We start from the raw sequence: 22,172 nt of genomic DNA on the forward strand, positions 1-22,172 counted from the left end.
ACAAGCAAGGAGAAGATGTAGGACACAGGTTTTAGGGGATCCAAAAGATGAGAGAAATGACGGACACCCCCAGGACAATGGTTAGGAGAGACCCCAAGAGGAGATGGCTGCCAGTCCAGATTGGAGCAGTGTGACTCAAGAAATGGATAGGTTGAGGGCTGTTTTCAGCAAGATGCCTTCTGGCCTTGGACCATCTTTTAAAATCTAGCGGTGCCTGGGAGAGTTTGACTGAGATTCTTTTGTGTCCTTGGCTTGCCTGGGTCATACACTAATACAGCTCTTGTTTTCCTCACCACACCCTAAATGTGAGAAGCAAAACATCAAAACTTTTATGAGAATATCTATTTGATCATGAGTCTTAAGACACAATGAGAACTAACTACAAAATGTTTGTATTCAATTACCTTAAAATTAAAAACTATTCACCAAAAAATACCATAAGAAAGTGAAAAGATAAATCACACGGGTGTGTGTTTGGAGGAGTAGGTATTTGCAACACATAAACACAAAGGCTTAGATATAAAAATATATAAATATATAAAGAACTCCTACAAATCGATAAGAAAAACACAATGAACCAAATGGGAAAATGAACAAAAGACATGAACAGACATTTCACAGAAGAGGGAATAAGGATGGAAAATAAACACACGAAAAGATATCAACCTTGTTGTAACTGATGCAGATAAAGACCACACTGAGATACTTTACACCCACTAGATAGGCAAAAATCAAGAAGTCCTATGCTACTAAATGTCCAGGAAGAGAAGTACAGTGCTGGTACTTTACTACTTTACAATGTAGTAAAACCATTTGGGAAACAATTTGACATTATCTTGCAAAGCTGAAAATATGCTTACCCTATGAATTAGCAGTTGTACCCTGGAGCAGAATGTGTCTTGGTGTGGGGAATGGGATTATATTAACCCCAAGCCTTCAAAGTGTCTGAGTGGCTTTGTCTTCTGGTTCACAAGCTAATGATTGCCTCAGGCAGCAACCAGCCTTGTCCTTCCACTTATCTCAATATGCCTACAAATATAATTTTCTACATGTACAATTGTATTAATAAGTTTGGGAAGGTCTATCCACAGAATGTCCATAGAATATTCACAGCATCATTGTTTAACCTGGGAAGAGCACAAAGACCAGTAACAGGCAAATAAATGGCTTAGTGTATTGTGATATAGTCTTTCAATGGAATACTATACAGCAGCAAAAATGAACTAACTGGAGCTACATACATCACTATAGATGAATTTCAAAACACGGTGTAGAAGAAGAAAGCAAGTTTCAGATGATTCTTAAAATATGCTTCTATTGATATAAAGTGCAAAACATTCAAAACTTATTGCTTAGGGATGTATACATATATAGTCAAATAAACTTGTATTTAGAATGGTGGTAACCTTGGGGGCATGCTGGAAGCTTCAAAGGTGTTAGTATTATTCTATGTCTCAAGCTGAACGGTGGGTAAATGGGATTTTTAAAAACAATTCTTTATATCATATGTATGTACATATATTATATATATATATACACATATACTCTCTATCTCTTTTATTATAAGAAATATTCCATAAAGTCACATAATGCTTTTTAAAAGGGCATAAAAAGGCAGATATGTAAAATCTCATTTTTATAAAAAATCTATCTACATATTTCATTAAGTCAAAGGCACACTTTTTCCCCTCACATTTTAATATCTCTGAAATTTGCAAGTATCTTAAAATTGCTACTGAACAAGTAGCATTATACTATAGTAGTCTTTGTCATGGGTGAACTTGTTCATAACTATTCGTATTGTTGTCACTTAACCTAATGATGTGCAGCAGTGGTTCTATGTGCTTTGATTTTAAACACTATTTAAAATATCTTTTAAAAGATTGCACTATGATTTGGCATCAAAACAGAGTTACTGTGTACTCAGAAAGTCACAGAAACCTGGCAGCAAGAAATACATTTTATATCAGTGGGGCAGATATTCAGTGTTGGAGAAATACCTGTGATTTTATATTTTCTTGCACAGCTGCAACCCAGTGCTGAGACCTAAGAAAGGAAGTTATCCACAAGTAGGTAACACTGTTGCATTCTGTTCCTGAGGTGTGTGCAAACGATTATCTAATACGTGCCCAGTCTCACAGCTAAAGGTGAGCAGAGTCATCAAATCCCTTGGAATTGAGGACAGACCTTTCAAAACAACAAGATGATTATGACGGATTCATGCTCCTGGTAAGACTATCATTAATTTTATTCATAATTTTATTTTTTTTCTTAATAGTACATATAAGTAATGATGACGCTTTTTATAGTCTATAGCGTCTTAGATTTGGTGAAATGTAATACTGAGTTTTGCATATATTTAAATAGAAAAAAGTTCGGAAGAATTATGCATCAAAGTGATAATATATTTGACTTGTGGGATTACATGTGATTTTTTTTCTCTTTGCTTACCTGCTATTTTTCTAAAATCAAGATATTACTTGTAGAACAAAAATATTATTACTTAGAAAAATTGAGGGCCAGCCCCGTGGCTTAGTGGTTAAGTGTGCGCGCTCCACTACTGGCGGCCTGGGTTCGGATCCCGGGTGCGCACCAACGCACTGCTTCTCTGGCCATGCTGAGGCCGTGTCCCACATACAGCAACTAGAAGGATGTGCAACTATGACACAAACTATCTACTGGGGCTTTGGGGAAAAAAAAAAGGAGGAGGATTGGCAATAGATGTTAGCTCAGAGCCGGCCTTCCTCAGCAAAAAGAGGAGGATTAGCATGGATGTTAGCTCAGGGCTGATCTTCCTCACAAAAAATAAATGAATAAAATGAGAAAAATTGAGATTTTATAACATTTGTTAAAAAAAGGAAGCCTACAACTAAGAGAACATGGAGAGCGACTGAGCCCACTTATAAGCACAGGGCACATGGATCCTGCCACTGCAACACTAGCAAGGCCACCCTTGGGAACCTCGGTGTTGAAATGGAGAAAACCCCTAAACAGGACTCATGAGATCTTGGTTCCAGTCCTAGCAATGTGAAATACGTGTGTTCCTAAGTGAATTATGTCACCACTCTGAGCTTCAGTTCTCCCAACGGTAAAATGGAGAGTCTAGTACTCCTTCACAGGGCTGTTAGGAAACTGAGTGAATAGTTTTCAAAGTTTTGTGCACCATCAGTTTCCATGGATGTTAGATTAAGTTTCTGTGTGTGCACATATGTGTGTGTGTTGGGGGGGAGGAAGCAGGGATTCTAAGGTTTAATAAGCTTGGAAAATTCTGGGTTAAACAGAGTTAAGCAGATTTTCTTCCAGGATTTTTTGGAAATTCATGTGTGCTAATGTGCCCAGTGAATTTCCAAGAAGGGCTGCAGTGTGAGGAAGCATCTCTTGGAAATGGTGAGTGTTTCATGTGGTGTAGAGCTATAATAATAATAAATAGTTATTGTTATTTGTAGGGAGTCCTCCAGGAAGTTTCTGAAAGGTTGCCTTGGTGGTGGTAATGGCATACATCATTGCCTGAAGTCCTCCCTGATCCTGAGCCTCCAAAATGCTCTCTTCTCTAGGTTCTAACCTTGCTTGAAACTCCATTTTACACTTTTTAAACATAAACTCTTTCTCTTGTCTGCCAGGAGTTAGTCCTTGGTCCGGCTTCTCTCAGGATGGTAATTTTCTCCCCCTGCTGTGTCCTGCAACTGGACACCAATCTCAGTGCAGCACAGCTATTTGCTTCATGTGTTGTCACCCCTTGAGACCTGGGTTCATACTTGCATCCCTGTTGTTGGGCATGAAGTTGTGTTTTCCCAGCACAGCAGCTTCAGTGGAACATGCTGGCTGTGAAACTATTTTCTTCCCCTGAGAACAATGTCTCTGTCAATGTGTCATGAAAAACATCTTGTTCTTCATTTAGTCACACAAAGATAGCTAAGCAGTAATTTCAGGAAATGTAAGGTGCTTTTGGACATAGGACGAACAATGAATAAAAAACAAATGAAAATCAAAACAAAACAAAAAATAAGAAAGCAACCTTTTTCAGCATTTCTTCAAGTTTGAATTGTCTCCCCTGATTTCAAATCAGTTATTTTTGATCGGTTGCAGAGATGTTTGAGGAAAACCTCCGCTATATTGTGGTCCTGAGGTCAGTGAGCCTGCTGTTGAGGTAGAAATATCAATGCCTCCCTCCCATGGGGTTCAGCAGACAGAACCCTGCCCTGGGGGTTAGAAGACAATTGAGTCTTAACTTTGCTACCAACAAACACTGTGAGATCTTGTCGGGGAAGAGGAGTGCCACCTAATGGCCATTCCTAATTGGGGTGGTTATGGGAAGCCATCATAGGTAGGTTCTAGTCTTTAAGAAGTCTAGGTGGTGGGGGTCAAGTGGCAGAACCCTGAGGAAAGAGGCCTGCAGTGGAGAGAGAAGGACTGTTGTCACGGATTACCAGCTTCAACTGAAGAAGAATTTGCCACATCACTTTCAGTCAAGGGACACTCTGCTCCTTGAGGAAGTCTTGCTGGGTTGTCCTAACCTCGTCTCAGCTCCACAATGGGGAAAGCAGATGCGCCATTGTTCAGATTGTTCATCGAGGAGCAGTGAGGTGGTGGCAGTGGTAACTAGGCCGAGACCAGGGAAATGGCATATTTGGAGATGGTCTGCAAGTGTTTCTCAGTGGGTTCATAGAGGGAAGCTACTAGCATTTCAGGCTAGACATTTCTGCGGAGTCAGGGACTGCCCTGTGCATTGTAGGACGTTTAGCATTCCCGCCCTCTTTCCTTCTACTAAATACTAGTAGTACCAAATCATCGTGATGACCAAGAACTGCTCCCATGCATTTCCAGGGCCCCATGGGGTGACATCTCCTCCCTACCTGGGTTTCAGAATCCCTAAAAGTCAAGAGGTCCAGCTGACTTCCCCACCAGGAAATTCCTTATGCAGTTTAGTATTTAGTTCCAACTTTATTAAGAGGCAGCATTTCCTCACAACCCAACTACTTAGTCCCTATAAGGTTGTGCCCAGAGCAGGAATTACTAACCCGAATAACATTGGTTTCCCGTGGAGAAGACATTTTCAGGTATGCACTTCTCCTGAGCCAATCTAAAACTGTCAGTGTAAAGATCGTTAGTCAAGAAACTTGGAGCCTTGGAACCTAGTCTGGCTTCTACCCTTGAAGACAAATCACTTGACTAACTTGAAGACAAATCACTTTAGATTTTTGAGCTTTGGTTAAACTCATACATATAAATGCAAATGAGGAACTCGCATGTTCCTTTTCTCCAAGGTCCCCTCCAGATCTAACGTTCAATTCTATGGAGAGAGAGACCATCATTGACTCATATTTGAATGTGAAAATGGAACAAATCAGGCATACCTCATATTATTTTGCCTCACTTTATTGTGCTTCCCAGATATTGTTTTTTACAAATTGGAGGTTTGTGGCAACCCTGTGTTGAGCAAGTCTATAGGCGCCATTTTTCCAACAGCATTTGCTCACTTCGTGTCTGTGTGTCACATTTTGGTAATTCTCGCAATATTAATAATGAATTAATTCTCGCAAATAATAATGAAAAACTTTTTCATTATTATTACATTTGTTAGGGTGATCAGTGGTCTTTGACATTACTATTATAATTGTTTTGGGGTGCCACGAACCATGCCCATATAAGATGGCGAATTTAATTGATAAATATTGTGTGTTCTGATTGCTCCACCAACTGGCCATTCCCGTCTCTGTCCCAATCCTGGGCCTCCCTATGCCCCGAGAAAAAACAATATTCAAATTAGGCTAATTAATAACCCTACAATGGCCTCTAAGTGTTCAAGTGAAAGGAAGAGTCACACCTCTCTGTTTAAATCAAAAGCTAGAAACAGTTAAGCTTAGTGAGGAAGGCAGGTTGAAAGCCAAGATAGGCCAAGAATAGCTAGGCTTCTTGCACCAAACAGCCAAGTTGTGAGTGCAAAGGAAGAGTTCTTGAAGGAAATTAGAAGTGCTACTCCAGTGAACACATGAATGATAAGAAAGCGAAACAGCCTCATTACTGAAATGGAGAAAGTTTTAGTTGTCTTGAGAGAAGATCAAACCAGCCAGGACATTCCCTTAAGCCAAAGCCTAATCCAGAGCAAGGCCCTAACTCTCTTCAATTCTATGAAGGCTGAGAGGTGAGGAAGCTGCAGAAGAAGAGTTTGAAGCTAGCAGAGGCTCGTTCATGAAGCTTAAGGAAAGAAGCCGTCTCCATAACAGGAAAGTGCAAGGGGAAGCAGCAAGTGCTGATGGAGAAGCTGCAGCAAGTTCTCCAGAAGATCTAGCTAGGATAACTAATGAAGGTGGCTACACTAAACAGTGTAGATAGATCAGTCTTATACTGAAAGAAGATGTCACCTAGGACTTTTACAGTTAGAGAAGTCAATGCTTGGCTTCAAAGCTTCAAACAAGCCAACTCTCATTAGAGGCTAATGCAGCTGGTGACTTTAAGTTGAAGCCAATTATAATTTACCATTCCAAAATTCCTAGGGCCCTTAAAAATTGTGCTAAATCTACTCTGCCTACGCTGTATAAATGGAACAAAGCCTGGATGACAGCACATCTGTTTACAACATGTTTACTGAATATTTTAAGCCCACTATTGAGACCTATTGCTTAGAAAATAAGATTCCTTCCAAAATATTACTGCTCATTGACAATGCTCCCAGTCACCCAAGAGCTCTGATGGGGATGTGTAACAAGATTAATGTTGTTATCATGACTGCTAACACAACATCCATTCTGCAGTCCACAGATCACGTAGTAATTTTGACTTTCAAGTCTTAATTTAAGAAATATGTTTTGTAAGGCTATAGCTGCCATAGATAAGAGATTTCTGTAATAGATCTGGGCAAAGTAAATTGAAAAACTACTGGAAAGAATTCACCATTCTAGATGCCATTAAGAACATTCGTGATTCATGGGAAGAAGTCAAAATATCAACATTAACAGGAGTTTGGAAGAAGTTGACTCCAACCCTCACGGATGACTTTCAGGGGTTCAAGACTTTAGTGGACGAAGTGACTGCAGATGTGGTGGAAATAGCAAGAGAATTAGAAGTGGAGCCTGAAGATGTGACTGAATTGCTGCAATCTCATGATAATACTTCAACAGATGAGTTGCTTCTTATGGATGAGAAAAGAAAGTGGTTTCTTGAGATGGAATCTACTCCTGGTGAAGATGCTGTGAAGATTACTGAAATGACAACAAAGGATTTAGAATGTTACATAAACTTAGTTGACAAAGCAACAGCAGGGTTTGAGAGGACTAACTCCAATTCTGAAAGAAGTTCTACTGTGGGTAAAATGCTATCAACAGCATCGCATGCTACAGAGAAATCATTCCCGAAAGGGTCAGTCAATGCGGCAAACTTCACTGTTGTCTTATTTTAAGAAAGTGCCACAGCCACTCGAACCTTCAGCAACCACCACCTTGAACAGTAGGCAGCCATCAACATTGAGGCAAAAACATTACAACTCACTGAAGGCTCAGATGATGGTTAGCAATTTTTAGCAATAAAGTATTTTTAAATTAAGGTATGTACAACATTGTTTTTTTAGACGTAATGCTACTGCACACTTAATAGACTACAGTATAGCGTAAACATAACTTTCATATGAACTGGGAAACCAAAAAATTCATGTGACTTGCTTTATTGTAGTATTTGCTTTATTGTAGTGGTCTGTAACTGAACCCGCAATATCTCCAAGGTATGCCTGTATATCTAAGACCATCTATTTAAAGAGAAGAAATGGTTTTCACAGGGAGAAATTTTAAAGTTTAGAAAAAAAAATTCTTACCACTCAAGTTTTGGGAAACATTTTATAATTTATATATAAAATCTCAGTAAGAAACCATGTAAAATGACAGAAATATCCACCTTACATTAAGAGTCCAAAAAGAAAAAAAATTCACACACACTGAATGTAAATTTTAATTACAAAACAAGAATATGAACAAAACATTTTAAAATAATCTCAATTATTTGGCAACTCATCACATCATTGCTAGAGACAAATTTGATCTTGAGAAAAGTTTAATCTTATGAAAAACTTAGGTTGGACAGTTTGCTCATATGGGAGTTAAAATATGTTTAAAAAAGAATCTGGCAGTAAAGCCAGTTTCTATCCTGAAATAACTGTGTATAAAACAACATAAAATCCTGAAGCTTGATAGAACTGAACTAATCTCAATGCATTTCTCTTTGCTGAAAAAGACAATATGGAAAGAATAGGGTAGAAGCCTTGAATAGCACAGACGAGAGGCATGAACACGGGGGGCGGGGGGGGGGGGCGGGCTTCTGCTGCAGTGACGGAATGGGACTTTCCTGAACCAGAACCTCTTACGCCAGCGGGGCTGGTAGTAAAGTCATAGATGCGAGTATAATCTAAAAACAAGTCCATTCTTAAAAAAGAGTCACACCTGTGAACAGAAAAGCAATGGAGATCCTCTCTTGAGCTAAACTACTTTACTTGGATACATGCGAGAAGATTCTGCATTTCCTGCCAGATCATATTCAGATAGTTACAGGGCAGGAAGAGTCCTAAAACATTTCTACTAATGACTGCATAGCATTTAAAACCCTTTTTTTTATTTAAAAAAAATAATAAAATAAAATAAACAGATATATAGTAAAGTTCACAGATAAGTTTTCTCTGTAAAATAAATAAAGTGTTCATTGATTAGCATCATACATAGAGTAAAATACAACCTATTTTTACATGTTTATATACTGTACACAGATTCCCAGTGGGCAGCCTGGCGTCTGATGGGCCGGAGGGGTTTGCATTAGTGATGTGTCACATTGGGAAATCCCAATTTTGAATGTTAAAATATACAACTACTTTGTTTGAGTTCAGATACAAAGTAAACTTATTTTCCTTTATCTGAAATAAATGTACATAACATCTTCTATGAACAATAGTTTATAAAGCTGTTTAAAACATAACAAGAAAAAGCTTGCACCTAGGAACTTAGAGCACATGCATGTCCTTTCCCTGGTTAAAAAAAAAAGCCTATGGCCCCCAAGGCTAGTCCATCTTCTCTCCACTGTGTTCTCGGACAAGCCAGGGGCAGCTGCGGTTAGGATTATCGCTTTGCCTTCTTCACAGGCGCTTCCTCCACTCTCTGCTGGCCTCTCGTGCGTGCCCCAGGAGGGCTGACTTCTCTCTTGCGCTTGGTTGGAGGGGAGAGCTGTGCCTTGGATCTGCAGTAAACAAAAGTCAAGGCAGTGGTGAGAGTTAAAAGAAGCTGCTTCAAATAATCTGGGAGTTCTTTAAAAAATGGAAGATTTTTGAACCTGAGAGGCAAGAAGAAAAGACCCTAGTCACGTTTATATAGGAAAAGGAGACTCTAGAAGAGCTTGCGATAACTGGTTATCTGCTGACAGCCTCACACACGAACAGGGTGCTGGAGAGGGAGTTTGGAAGCCCGTGCTTGGGTTCCGGCTCTCTCACACTCTAGGTGTTGACCTGATCAAATCAACTTTCTTCTCTGGGCCCCTGCTCTTCTATCTGTGAAATAATCAACAGCCAGGCCCCCACACATTGTCCCAAGTAGAAACAACTGGCAGGAACACAGCAAGATTGCATCCTAAGTTTGAGCAAGTGCACCATCACGTTTCACAGCACAATAGTATAGCAAAGAGCTGGCAACGTCAGAAAAGGCACAGGACTTTTAGAAGAGCATTCTAACCAATACATATTATATACATATCTCTATCTCTTGGCTCTCTGATGCTTTCAGAATAAAGTCATCCAGAGCATAATATACAAAGCCCTTTATAATCTGCCCTCGACTTCTGCCCCATCCTGGCTCCAGTCCTGCCCCTCGTGAACATATGACATTCTCTCACATTTTCATGCTTTGGCATGTGATTTTTTTTTTGAAATCACTCCACACCTCCGATCTGGCAAACCGCCTCATTTTTAAGCCCCAGTTCAAAAGCAACTCCTTTTGAGAAGCCTTCCTTTCTCATCACAGAGTGGGCTGCTCTTCCGAAATCCCATAGCACTTACCATGGTAATTTATCTGCTGTGTTTTCAACCTGCAGGTTACAGTCACATTTTAAAACAAAGTAGTAATAGAACACAACAGAAAATATCACTGGTATCACATCTATTATGTTCAGCTCATGAAAATTTTGTTTCAGTTATAGGAATGGGAATGTGAGCACTGGTTATATGCAAGATATATTCCTATCGTGGGTTGCTGTCAAAAAAGTTTCAAAGTCATATACACATATGTCTCCCCCATTAGACAGGATGTTTTTCCAAGGCGGCTGCTGAGTTTTATTCTTTTTCCTACCTCCAGTGCCTGGTACAAAGCGTGACACATGTAAGCAAGCAGTAAATGTTATATCAATGAAGGAAAAGACTTGGAAAACTAAAATTGCAAGAGATGGAGAAATGGCACTTGACTGATATGAAGACATGTTGTGCTTATTGTTCCTTTGACAGCAAAAGTAAGCAAACTCAAATTGAGTCAAATGTTGTATATGATGTAGTTTCAGCATAATATTACGTACACATGTGTTGAGAATGGCTAAAAAGCAGTGTTAATAACTCATTTCAAACCGTGTCCAGCGAAATCATCAGCCAGTGAATGAATGCCTATTCACTGAACACTTGGTGTGTGCCAGCACTATGCTAGAAGCCACGTAGCAGAGAACAGAAGCTTTGAGTCAGAGTGCTTCCCCCTAGCTGTGTGAGCTTGGTTGGTCACCCAGGCCCTTTCTTTCCACCCAGAGCACGGTCTGTGACCAGTGGCATCGGCATCATCTGAGAAGTGCAGACTCTCAGGCCCCGTCCCAGACGCTGAATCAGAGCCTGCATCTTAACAAGAGTTAAGTGATTGGTCTGCGCATTCAGTTCTGAGAACTATGGTCAGACCTTTCTGAGATTCTTCCCCTCACATATAAAATAAGAATAAATATTTCACTTAACGAGGATTAAATGGGAGAAACTACGTGAAAGGTGTCTGGCACTTTAGCTTGTTCCCTTTCTATAACACTGGGACAATAATGCATACGTACATTACAAGTGTGCTGTGAAGATCAAATGTGATGTGAGGTTAAAACAGCTTCTGTCTACTGTGAAGAGTCCTTTATCTTTCGATGCCTTACTGTACAGAAAGTAAGACAAGTCCCTGATTTCAAGGAAGAAGCTTATAGCTCAAAGGGAGAGAAAAAAATAATACATCTAAAGCAATGGCATATGCCACTCACAACTGCACAGCCCTGACTGCAAGAGCAACAGGAAGGAGAGGTGAGAATGGGCTGAAGCAGGCAGGGAGGCATCCTGAAGAAGGTGGGTGTGAAGGACACAAGGACCTGGCTTACTGGGGGGCTGGTGGCGAGGGCACTCTTCCAGAAAGAACCAGCACAAGCAAAGGCAAGGGAGTGGTGCTCAGCACCACCTGTGGGAGCAGTAGGGTGAACCAGGCTGCGTGATGGTGCGAGCTGGGAGTGGCTGTGCCTGAAGGGGGTGCTCTACTCTGTTACATCATCGCCTCTCCATGCTCTGGCTAAAACAGACACGACTCTGGGCTGTTACCCAGAGTAGCTCGACCGTGCCACTCTGTTTAACCAAGCATTCAGATCTGTGACACTCAAGAAGAAACACGCCTTGCCTTCAGTCCTGGTGGATGGGAGTCAGCATGTAAGGCTCCCGGGTGTGCAGGAGGGCCATGGGGTGAGGCCAGACAGGCAAGGCCACCGAGACTCCTTTTGCAGCCTTTCCTCTTCCTTGTGGGGTAGGTTTCCATTTGGGAAACCAATGATCCCCAAAGACAGTTATTTGGCATGACAAAAATCTTAAAGGAACTTGGGAAGAAAGCATTACTATACCAAAAATGGTCTCTGGGGGTTAAAAATGGTTTGAATTGTAAGTAGGGACTTACCTTCCTAATGGGGGAGATTTACTAACTTTCTCGCTGGTAGATAACTTCTCTTTTGCTAATTTTTGGCGATTTCTAGGAGAAACTGTTTCTGGGCTGCCAGGTTTGGATGTTGCACGTGTAGATGGCTCGCTATGATGCTTTCTGAAACAGATTATAGAAACACTGGGCAGTGGTAGCACTGAACACTCCAGTCCCTGGGACTCTTCAGAAAGGACGAGGCTCCTCACAGGCAAGTCAGAGAATGGGGACCAAAAGCAGGAAAATGGTTGGTTTTCTGGACCATTGCTAATAGGTCGATCTTGATGTCATCCACGGCTAATTCTTTGCATGACTCTAGCCTTGCTCTTACTGTGCGGGATATTTTATTTTGATTTAGGGAAAGATGAATCTGTGAAAAATAGAAACTATATTGGCCGACAAGATAAAGATCCCAAAAGAGCTCAGCAGAGAATAAGGGGCCAAGATTAATGAAAGTACAATTCACAGAGCTAAATGTTAAGGCCTTATAACTGGGTCCGGATAGTCAAATGCACAAGTATTAGGTGAGGAAAGATCTGACTCACCAGCAAAAACACTAAGAAGGCTTTGCTGAGCTGGGGTGCAGGTCAAGGGGAGGGAACTCAGCGATGTGGATGCATGTTGAAGCCACTGTCTACAATATAAGGTGGGACAGTCCTTGTCCGGATTCATTAGCCTACACTAGGTATAGAACATTTGCTTCTTAAAGAGGAGATGGATAAATTGAGGAGAAAACAGGGATGATGAGGGTGCTCAACACAAGAGAAGACCTGGAAGCTGCCCTCGAATGTTTAAGGGAAAGTTGTACAGAGGCTCCAGGAGCGGAACTAGAACCAAGAGGAGAAACGACAGGGAAGCCAGCTTCTACTGAACAGAAGGAAGAGAATGCCAAGGAGGTGGCCCTGTCACTCATGTACACGCAAAAGCAGCAAGACCATGTCAGAGGAGCCGCTGGCACAGTGACTGAGGCACTGATGGGTTAGCAGTACCAACCCACTGAGAAGCCATCCCACCCTGAGAACCTGTGAAATTATGAAGATGTCAGAATCCTGAAACCAATTAACCAATGCCAAGGAATCTAAACTAAAGAGAAAAGAATCCATTGTAAATCCATATTTCCTAAAGTACATTAAGGAAGAGCATTGATAATCCAGGTGATTATAGAACTATGAGTCAAATAAGATTTATTTTTGAAGAACGAATTTTAAAAGGCAAATCTGATAGCTACTTTTAGACACTCACTCGAAAACGGCTAGAAGGCCTATGGAACTTTCTCTGAGGTGGGCCCTACTGTACTGGATGATCTTTCCATGACTGTTTAAGAGGGAGGCGGTGGTGCTGGTAGGGTGTTCTGTACCCGAATGCAGGGGTGCTGGGCTCCAGCACCCTTACCCTCTCCTCTCAGCAGGAATCTTGATTCTGTGACTTCTCTTCTATTTATCTGAGCTGCCCCACCTAAAAAACAAATATGAGACCACCACCTTACCTTTAGCCATGTGACTTCCTAAAGTCTTTTGGCTCTAAAATCTGCTACTTCGAGAAATCAAACCAGGGCATGAAATGGCTAATAATGTGCAAGTTTGGAGGAATTAGAAACAGGTTGATTTTAAGTCTTTATATAAACACCAGACACTATTACTACTATACTACGGTAAAAGGTGTTAATAAGTGATACACTTGAAACAGATGTTCCTGAACTTTGTGATTAATCTTGCGTGATGAAATTATAGAAGAGGATATCAAGATTAATAGCTTGCAAATCACATTAAAAATGGAAAATATTCTTGCTTTAGAAAAAGTTATTATTAAACTGTACAGTGACGCAACATTTCTCAAAATGTGTTATGGGGAATACTGATTTATATCAACAGGTGTAATGACACAGGTGAGAGGGTGGGGGCGTATAATCAGCAAATAATGTTTGTTTAGACAAAGTTAAACAGGTTTCTTGCTGTTAGAACTATGCCAAGCCCCTAATATTTTAATGTACACTGTGACTTACAAAGGGGAGAGAATTCACTGGTACCCCCAAAACTCATTTGACCATCATACCCTTTTCCAGAGACTTCTAGCTATACCAGGGTTTGAGAGAACATACTTTGGGAAACATATGAAAATTACCAGTTATGTAATTCAAAAATGGTCACACATGGGCAATTTCATGTGATCAATCGATTACACAGCATTGGTTAGCTGCATCTGACAACAGGGCTGGGTGCACCTGCTTCCTGTCTCTCAGCAGAGTTAAGCATGCTACACGTAGGGACTGTGTTATATGCATGTCTGTTTTGTCCCATGGTGCTCAGCACAATATTCGAGACATCTACTGAGGCTGACTAAATATTTGCAAAGGCATTGAATGGGTTCCACCAAACAGGTATCTAAAACCTGGCAAAGATGCTGAAGTGATCCTCAAAAATGGTTTTAGAAGGAAACCGGGTTCTCCAAGAAGAACCAAAATGTCAGAGGGCCGAGAGCATGTGCTCTCTGAAGATAAAATGAAAGGAGACAGCTTGCAGTGTGGCAGGAGTGAGTCAATGAAAAGAGAACCCCGTGGAACTCAATGTTGTTTTCTGGTGCAGAAGCTGGTGAAGGTCTTTGGAAGCTCTCTGTTGCCCCCCATTACCTCTGAGCCTCTGATCTAGTGGTGGACCTTGTGGTGGCTCCTGAGGGCTCATCCTCTTCCTCCTCTTCCTCTTCCTCATCAGACTCCTGATCCTTCTTGTCCTCAGTTGCTTCAGAAACTGATTTCTGGCGTTTTCTTTCTGGCTCTGAGGATTCTGTTCAAATAGAAGGGTAACATCTGGATTGTACAATTCCCAAAGACATTTCAGAAGGACAGAGGCATGGAGTTTAGAACATAGGATATTAGGGATTTGGAGGCAGAAGAAGTAGTTTTCCACTTCCTTTTTGTTTCAGCACTTGCAATTCACAACTGTTTAACTTAATCTCAAACACATTTGGGAGAGTTTACTTAGGCAGTTCACAGCCAGCATTCATGAAAAATTCACATGTACTCAGAAAAGCATCTGGGATGTACCATTTCTGACACAGGATTAGAACCATTTCACACATATTTATGTAATATTAATACTAGCTCTACCCCATTTTTCCTCATCCAAAGAAAAACTCTTAAAAAGGTGATTCTGAAATGAGACTCTGCAATTAAGAATCTGCTAGGAACATACCAGCATCATCTGATAAAGTGAGTGAACGCTTGGGCTTCCTTCCTCTCCGACGCACACTCGCTACTGTTTTTTCGTCACTATCATCCTAGAAGCAATAAAATTAAAGTGGAAAGGGCAGTCAATCAAGCATTTAATAAGTTTATTTCTAAAGGACATATCCTAATAAGAAAATTAACACTTACATTGCTCATACTTTTCTCTTGCAGGTTAGCTGTTTCTTTATTGGACTCATCTTTAAGAAAAGGGAAATCTCTGCATTAATACTTTATTAGTGTAAAATTAAATTTCAACGGTCTGGCTTACTATCTAGGACTGTACCAGTGGTAATTAATGCACTGTTACATAATTTATCATTATTTTGTATTAGCCAAGCAAAGCTCCAGTTGGAATACCTAGCAAAGAGCACATCAGAATGCAAATCAGGACAATGAAGTTTGCATTTTGGCTTTGTCACTAATAAGCTATGTGACCTGGGGAAATTACTTAAATTCCCTGAGCCTCAGGTTTTTCATCTGTAAGATAAGGAGTTGGGTTAGACCACCTATATGGTCCTTTTCAGCTCAAATGCTCTGAACCCAGAGAGGGAAGACAAAGGGGACACCCCAAGATGCACAGGGACTGCAAGTCAGGATTACAGACTTTATTGAAATATCAGTGTAGCTCTATAAATACTACAATCTCATTTTATAGTTAGGAAAACGAGGCTTGAGTAACTTGATTTAAGTAATTTGTTCAGAGTCACATAACTAACAAGTAGGGTGATAGCTGGAATTCTTTTGACCCCAAATACTGACATGATGGTAATTAAAAAAGTACACATTATAAGTCTGTGTTAGGCTGTGTAAGCCTATTCTTTATGAATCTGCTTTATGTAGATGTTACAATTTTCTGAGAATGTATCTTGGTAAGAAGAATGAAGTTTAGTTCAATGCACTATTTGAAGCTAAAATTCTGGGATGCTTGTTAGATACTCAACAACCCAAAGGTACTTCTTATTAGTGATGACGACTGTGTAGTTGCCCTTTTCTGCAAGTTTAATATACTCAGGGAGATGGAAGAGTTAAACTAAGAAAAAGGCCGACAATAATTCCTGTCTTAAACTGGTCATCATTACCCAGATTCAGAAAACTACTGCCAAACAACAACACCCAAACATAATCACATAGCTTAAATTAGAGTCTTTAAAGGGCATTCAGGTTATAAAGATTTCTTGTTTGGATTTAAAATATTATAAAATTATGAATAAAAACTGGTTAAAAACAAACAAGCAGAATCTCCTCCCCTTTTAAAAAAAAACACAAACCTTAATTTTTCAAGAGACAAGAAAAAGTCAAGTATAATCACAAGATCACATATAGTTAAATGTTGAAAAAAATTTAAATTACATATTTGCTTTACCTTGCTATCAGTATATGGACTTTCCTGATCTGACCATACTATTTATTTGATCCAAAATAGCTATTAACATTCATGTTTTTTGCCTACATCAACCCTTTAAAACCCAGCAATGGCTCTTCCTGCTTTTATGTAAAAAATTTTAAACCATGAAATCAATATATACACATTGTACAATTTCTAGAAATTACTGGTAATAGTAACAAATAACATGGAATGTTCTCATCATCCTACCACTCAGAACTAACCATTATCAACATTTTGGAATATTTTTTTCTCCTTGGAATGAGGACAAAAATACTTGAAACAGTTTTCTCTCTTGCATCCCGGCTCTGTAAGCGGCACAGGCTGCTTTCAAAATTCTTCTTTTGAGAACAATAGGCTCCTAAGTTGAATTCCTGTCTTGCTGATAAGAGTGCCCAGTCCCCAGGCTGATCTATTTTTTCCTTAGACATATCCAGTAAATTATGGTTTGGACAGCCAGGGCCTTCCCTATTTTGCTTTTGGCTGCCTACACCCTCCCCTCTGAAGGCTTCCCAGACTTTAAAACTAAGAATGGCTCAGATTACAGGAAAAGCCAATAGCATAGTCTCTCGTAGCTATAAGGACAACTGTTTTTACCAAGGAGGCTACTCACTTATTGAGAAACAATGAAACTCTAAAACCTTTCCCAACAGCCAGTCTCCCGTGCCCCTTCCTTAGGTCATACACAGAGCAATGCTCTAGGTACACACCTGCTTGCATTACTTTCAGTTTGCCACCAGGTGGAGATTGTTCCACCTAAATTAAAACCAACAAAAAACTGAAGTCAGCAATTTGTCCTCATCACATAGAAAGTCAATCAATAATGTAAAGAAGGTTTAGGACTTCTATTACGTAGGCAGAATATTAGGAACCTATTTTCTGCAGGTGACTAAGTATAGCAAGTAAATAGGGATGCCCATGCTTCTGAACACACTGTCTTTCCCTAAGGAGAACTGGGGCTGCCACAAGACTCTTCCCCGCCCACCTGCTGCCACACTGGGAGACAAGCACTGGAGGTGACATGGCACAGCCCACTGTTAATATTCGCCAACCCTGGCAAACCATCTTACATGTTGGTAACTGCACTCACATGTGGCTCTTACCATCTTACATGTTGGTAACTGCACTCAAATGTGGCTTTTTGGTTTTGTTGTCTTATAATAATTCTATGATATAAGCACTGCAAGCATTGTCATAGTACTTTATATCCAAGGAAACTGAGTCTCAAGAGGGTCACAGGATTGGCCCAGTGTCAGAGATCTGGGAGTAAGTGGCAGAGCTGAGGCGTGAATCCCATTTGCTCTTATTAGGTCAGTGGACATGTTTGTCTTCCTAATAATGCTGTCACTGAAATTCATGCAATGAAATCTTGCTACAATGATTTCATTGGGTATATACTTTGGGGTAACAGAGAAAGCATTAATGAGGATTTTCCTGCATTGAAATCAGTGTACATTTTATTACAAAAGGAATTCCATAGAAAGTAGTAAGATGGTGAGACACACTGGAGATTTTCATAAAGAAGCCATGATCTAAATTCATATAAAACAGATAATTTCTACATTTTAATCAAGGATGACCACAGGAGGGTAAGTCCCTAGATAATTTTTATATAATCAAACTCACAAGTGAGGATGGAATCAGCCTGAAGAACAACTAATATAATTATGTTTATATGAAGATATTAGTAGTCAAGATATTATTTAAATGGTTATTCAATGGTTTATTTAAGAAAGTCTTTTAAAGCTTTTCAAATGCTTTTAAAAAATAAAGTAGTTCAAAATACTAGATACTGCAGCATACCCTTTCCAGGTCAAGAGCAAATATCTGAAGAGTTCTCATTTTTTGCAATTACTTACAGTGATAATGCCAGTATCCGTTCTGCAGTCTTCTTCTAAAAAATGCAAAAATAAATGTCACTTAGAAAATTAGCTTGAAAATTTCTTGTGTGTGAACTGAAAACACACCAAATACCTACTTGTTTTTAATGCTGTTTCTACAGGGTGTTTACGAGGTCTTCCTCTTTTCCTTTTAATAACTACTGGATGATCTTCCTAAGGAGGAAAGGGAAAAATAAGTAATAAAAAATAATTTTATTCTCTATCATATAAATAGTTCATTTTCTCAAAAGTGAGATTTAGAGTTCTCTCCTAAGAGGTCTCAAATCCCAGCTTTGTCACTTAAAAAAATACATGACCTTGGGCTTAGTGCTTCATTTCTCTCAGGGCAGTTCCCTCACCTGATAAATATTTATAACTGTAGTAGGAATTCACGGAGTCGTGAGGATTATGAGATAATGAGGTAATGGAAGTGAGTGCTTAGTAAGTGTTAGCTTTTACTTCTGTAATAAATATGTGTGTCCATTTAAATTTGGCTTTAGTCCAAGTCACTTGTGACCAAATGTTATTAAAAAAAAAAAGGCCACTGAATTTCTCATATAGAAGTATGAGAAAAGGAAAAGAACTACTAAAAAGTTGTATCAAGACTGGCAGACTTGGCAATGGTTAACATCTGGCTGGTATACTGGCTGCTTCCCTTGATTTATGGGCCTCTGTCTCAGGCCACTGCCATTCTGTGCCCCATTGGGCTCTGTGCAAATCTGAATGGGCCTGGAGCAGGCAGGGCTGGAAGTCTGCCTGCTCCTGCAGCCTCCCAGGAATCCCTGCCTCTGCCTCATCAAACCAGGCCCCATGTGGCACTCGCTGCAGGCCTGCTGCACAGCCTGCGGCTGCCGCTCCCATTCCGCCCTGTCCAGACTCCAGGTCAGCAGCCCCATTCTCTGATCTGGACTGGGGCCTGGCTTGGCTGGGCTAAGCTGCCAGGTCAGGAACCTGACATTGACGCTGTGGGACAACTCTGGGCAGAGCCTATGTGGCCATGACAGAAGTAGGTCTCATACAAATGTTTGGATAAAACAAAGATGAAGAGAACAAAATTAATCAAAATGACACTGATAAAATGCACTGTATGAAATGGTGTCCCACTGAACCAGAAAAAAAGAACTACTTCAAAAATACTTAAGAAAAACTTTAGGTAACAGCACTTAACACATTTTATTTGTTTTTAGTACTTAAATAAATCTGAACAAATAAATACGGAAAACATTTCTCACCTCCTGGGATTTTACGTTGTCATCATCATTCTGCTCTGTCTTTTCGCCAGTAGCTTCACTGCTGCTATATTCATCTGCAGAAATGGCAGAGCTGAGTTCACTCCTCATCACCATGACACCTATCAAGGTAGCCTACACAGTCCCAGTCACACGTGCACACACATTCCATTCTCAGCCTATGCCACCTGTCAATAAGCTGGAGTCTGGTTAACTGACAAGAGGCACGCTTTGGGTAGAAGCGGATCCAAATTAAACACGACTCGAAGTCCTATTAATATCCAGTGTGAGTGTACTGTATTATAAAGGGAGGCAAAGGAGCAGGCTGCAGTTTCAGCTGGCGAGGCCTGGTGAGAGATGCTAACTGCTTTGAAGGACTGGTCTCCTCTCAAAACAATTCATCTAAGTAGATGTATTACTCACCTTTTTCTTCTATGGCCCTTGAAGCAGTGCTGTTTGTCTTAGAACTTGTTTTAGATAATTGTTCCAAATCGCCAGAGTTCTCTTCCTATAGAGAAGTTGAACAAGTCAAGAAGCTTCTTTTTCAAACTTAACCCTGCCTCCATTTATCCTCCTCAAAGTTTTCCTTTCCATTTCAAACACAATTTCCTAGCGATCTTTTAGCAGTTTATTGGGAACATTTTAAAAAGTAACTATTTTTGCTGCTAGTGAGACTATACAAAAAGATACAAATTCTCAAGGCAGAAAAGCATGAGATAAGGTTCAACTATAAAGCAACAAAGCCATTACTTTCTTCCCTGCAAAAGCAAAATCACTCTTCTCCTCCCTCATCCTGGACTTTATCTTTTTGAGACAAACTCCAAAGAAAGAATGGATAGGAATTTGCAACAGATTTTTTGTTGGGTGGTGGAGGGGAGCGATTGGGGGGAAGGGATAAAGTAGAAGGTGCCAAAGAGAATTCTGGGTACCCAGCTGGGCTGATTTAGAGCAATGATCTCTCAGTGGTTACATTATTCATCCTTAGTTGCAAAAAAGTTTTGAGGACAAAGTACCAAAATGTTTATACTATAATACTAACGTAATATATAAACAAAAATATATAAATTAAACTTAAAATTAGAGTACTGCTTTATAATACTGAAAATCTATATATGCGATTTTTAAATAAAAATGGTTACATTTAGAGTTTACTTAAATTTAACATTAAAGATACCCTTCAATCTGCTTCTCTCTGAATTTAGGAGTACTGTCTCAGCATTCTTGTTCTGAACCTAGCAGGGGGAGGGATGGGCTTAAAAACCTGTTTCTTTCCTTGGCCATGACCAATTGAAATTCATGACGATATGTGACTTTACCTCTTTGGTTGTTAAAATTCTTTTACTCCTTTTTATTTAGTTCATCAGTTATTGGGGGAGAAAAGAGACTTTAAACTGGTTTTAGTGAGCTGGAAGTCAGCTGCATATACTTTTATAAGCTGACTTAAATACACTTGGAACAAGGTGGAAAAAAATAAATTAGGGAAAGAGACAGAATGAGGAAATGGAGCTAGTTTGGAACAGACAATGAGAAGTACTGAGTCTCAGAAATGGAAGAATACCCAAGAAGAGTTATCTACCAGGAAATGGAGAAATCTGGGCCTAGAACAAAAGAGAGGGCAGGGGTTGAAATAAAAATTTGTGAACTGCTTCCCTGAGTCATAAGACGAAAACAAGACCATAGGGGAAAAAGGCAATGAGTGAGGCCCATCCTTGGACTACCTATATTTTAGGGGCAGGAGGTAAGACAGAGAGATGGCAGAATACTAAAATTTTAAAATAGTATGTATCACTATATTTCACTGTTTTGGTGCAAGTATACCTGTAATAAAGCATATTACACTCTGGAAGAAAGCACCTAGAAACCTAAAGAAGTCAATAATATGACTGAACAAAAACCTAAGCAATGATCATATCTAAACTGTACTATTAATATAAGCTTATAGTTTAAGATTATAAAGTGCAACATCTGTGTTTTTTTGAGAAAGTCTAAAAAATATACACCTTTTATAATAAAGTGATTATTATTAGAGATAAATAAAGTAAAAGGGATACTGGAACAAAAAATATACAAGTATTCACAGTGATGTAATTAGGTTACCCCTACAACTTAAAATTAATATGTGGAAAAAATACCTTTGTGTCTTGCAGTTCAGTTTCAGAACACAGCCTTGGTGCTGTTTCTATTTTGGAATCGAGGACATCTGGATTATCATCTGTAAATCAGTTTGGACAGAATCATAAAGGAATAAAAGCTAAATGAAAAATGAAATGCATAGTTCTATTTTAAGACAGTTTAAGACTTCTCTCTTAGGCTTGTGACACAGTGAAGTCAAAGTTATTCTAAAAGTATTTATAATGTCATGTGATTTGAGCATGGAACACGGGCCTTGGCCCTACAAAGCCAAAAAATAAAAAATAAAATAAAGAATCCACAAATGCCCAAATGACAACAACAAAGCAGCAGGTTCCAGGGAAAGGGCTCAGGGCATACAGAGTTCCCACAGATACTTTTAAGTTACTGAGGGGCCAGCCCCAT

General features: G+C 39.7%; 1 protein-coding gene across 5 annotated transcripts in view; it reads right to left on the reverse strand.

Moving 5' to 3' along the window:
• Window positions 1-7,812: 7,812 nt before the first annotated feature.
• BOD1L1 (biorientation of chromosomes in cell division 1 like 1) overlaps window positions 7,813-22,172 on the reverse strand; it is a 55,111-nt gene continuing 40,751 nt past the window's right edge. For 2 of the 5 annotated variants that reach the window (XM_014788878.2, XM_087434100.1), the window contains exons 17-27: window positions 21,770-21,849; window positions 20,061-20,145; window positions 19,641-19,714; window positions 18,507-18,582; window positions 18,388-18,422; window positions 17,239-17,284; window positions 15,292-15,341; window positions 15,110-15,194; window positions 14,548-14,701; window positions 11,904-12,044; window positions 7,813-9,210 (exon numbers count right to left, since the gene is read on the reverse strand). In XM_014788878.2, the coding sequence (XP_014644364.2) occupies window positions 9,093-9,210; window positions 11,904-12,044; window positions 14,548-14,701; window positions 15,110-15,194; window positions 15,292-15,341; window positions 17,239-17,284; window positions 18,388-18,422; window positions 18,507-18,582; window positions 19,641-19,714; window positions 20,061-20,145; window positions 21,770-21,849 (944 nt within the window). In that variant the 3' untranslated portion in view covers window positions 7,813-9,092. Of the gene's footprint in view, window positions 9,211-11,903; window positions 12,045-13,163; window positions 13,377-14,547; window positions 14,702-15,109; window positions 15,195-15,291; window positions 15,342-17,238; window positions 17,285-18,387; window positions 18,423-18,506; window positions 18,583-19,640; window positions 19,715-20,060; window positions 20,146-21,769; window positions 21,850-22,172 lie in introns of those variants that run through there. The other 3 variants (XR_015552861.1, XM_087434099.1, XR_015552862.1) reach the window with 3 other exon arrangements.

Source organism: Ceratotherium simum, chromosome 8 (assembly GCF_057802395.1).
Source record: "Ceratotherium simum simum isolate JZ-2026a chromosome 8, ASM5780239v1, whole genome shotgun sequence".
In the NCBI taxonomy this organism is placed as follows: domain Eukaryota; kingdom Metazoa; phylum Chordata; class Mammalia; order Perissodactyla; family Rhinocerotidae; genus Ceratotherium; species Ceratotherium simum.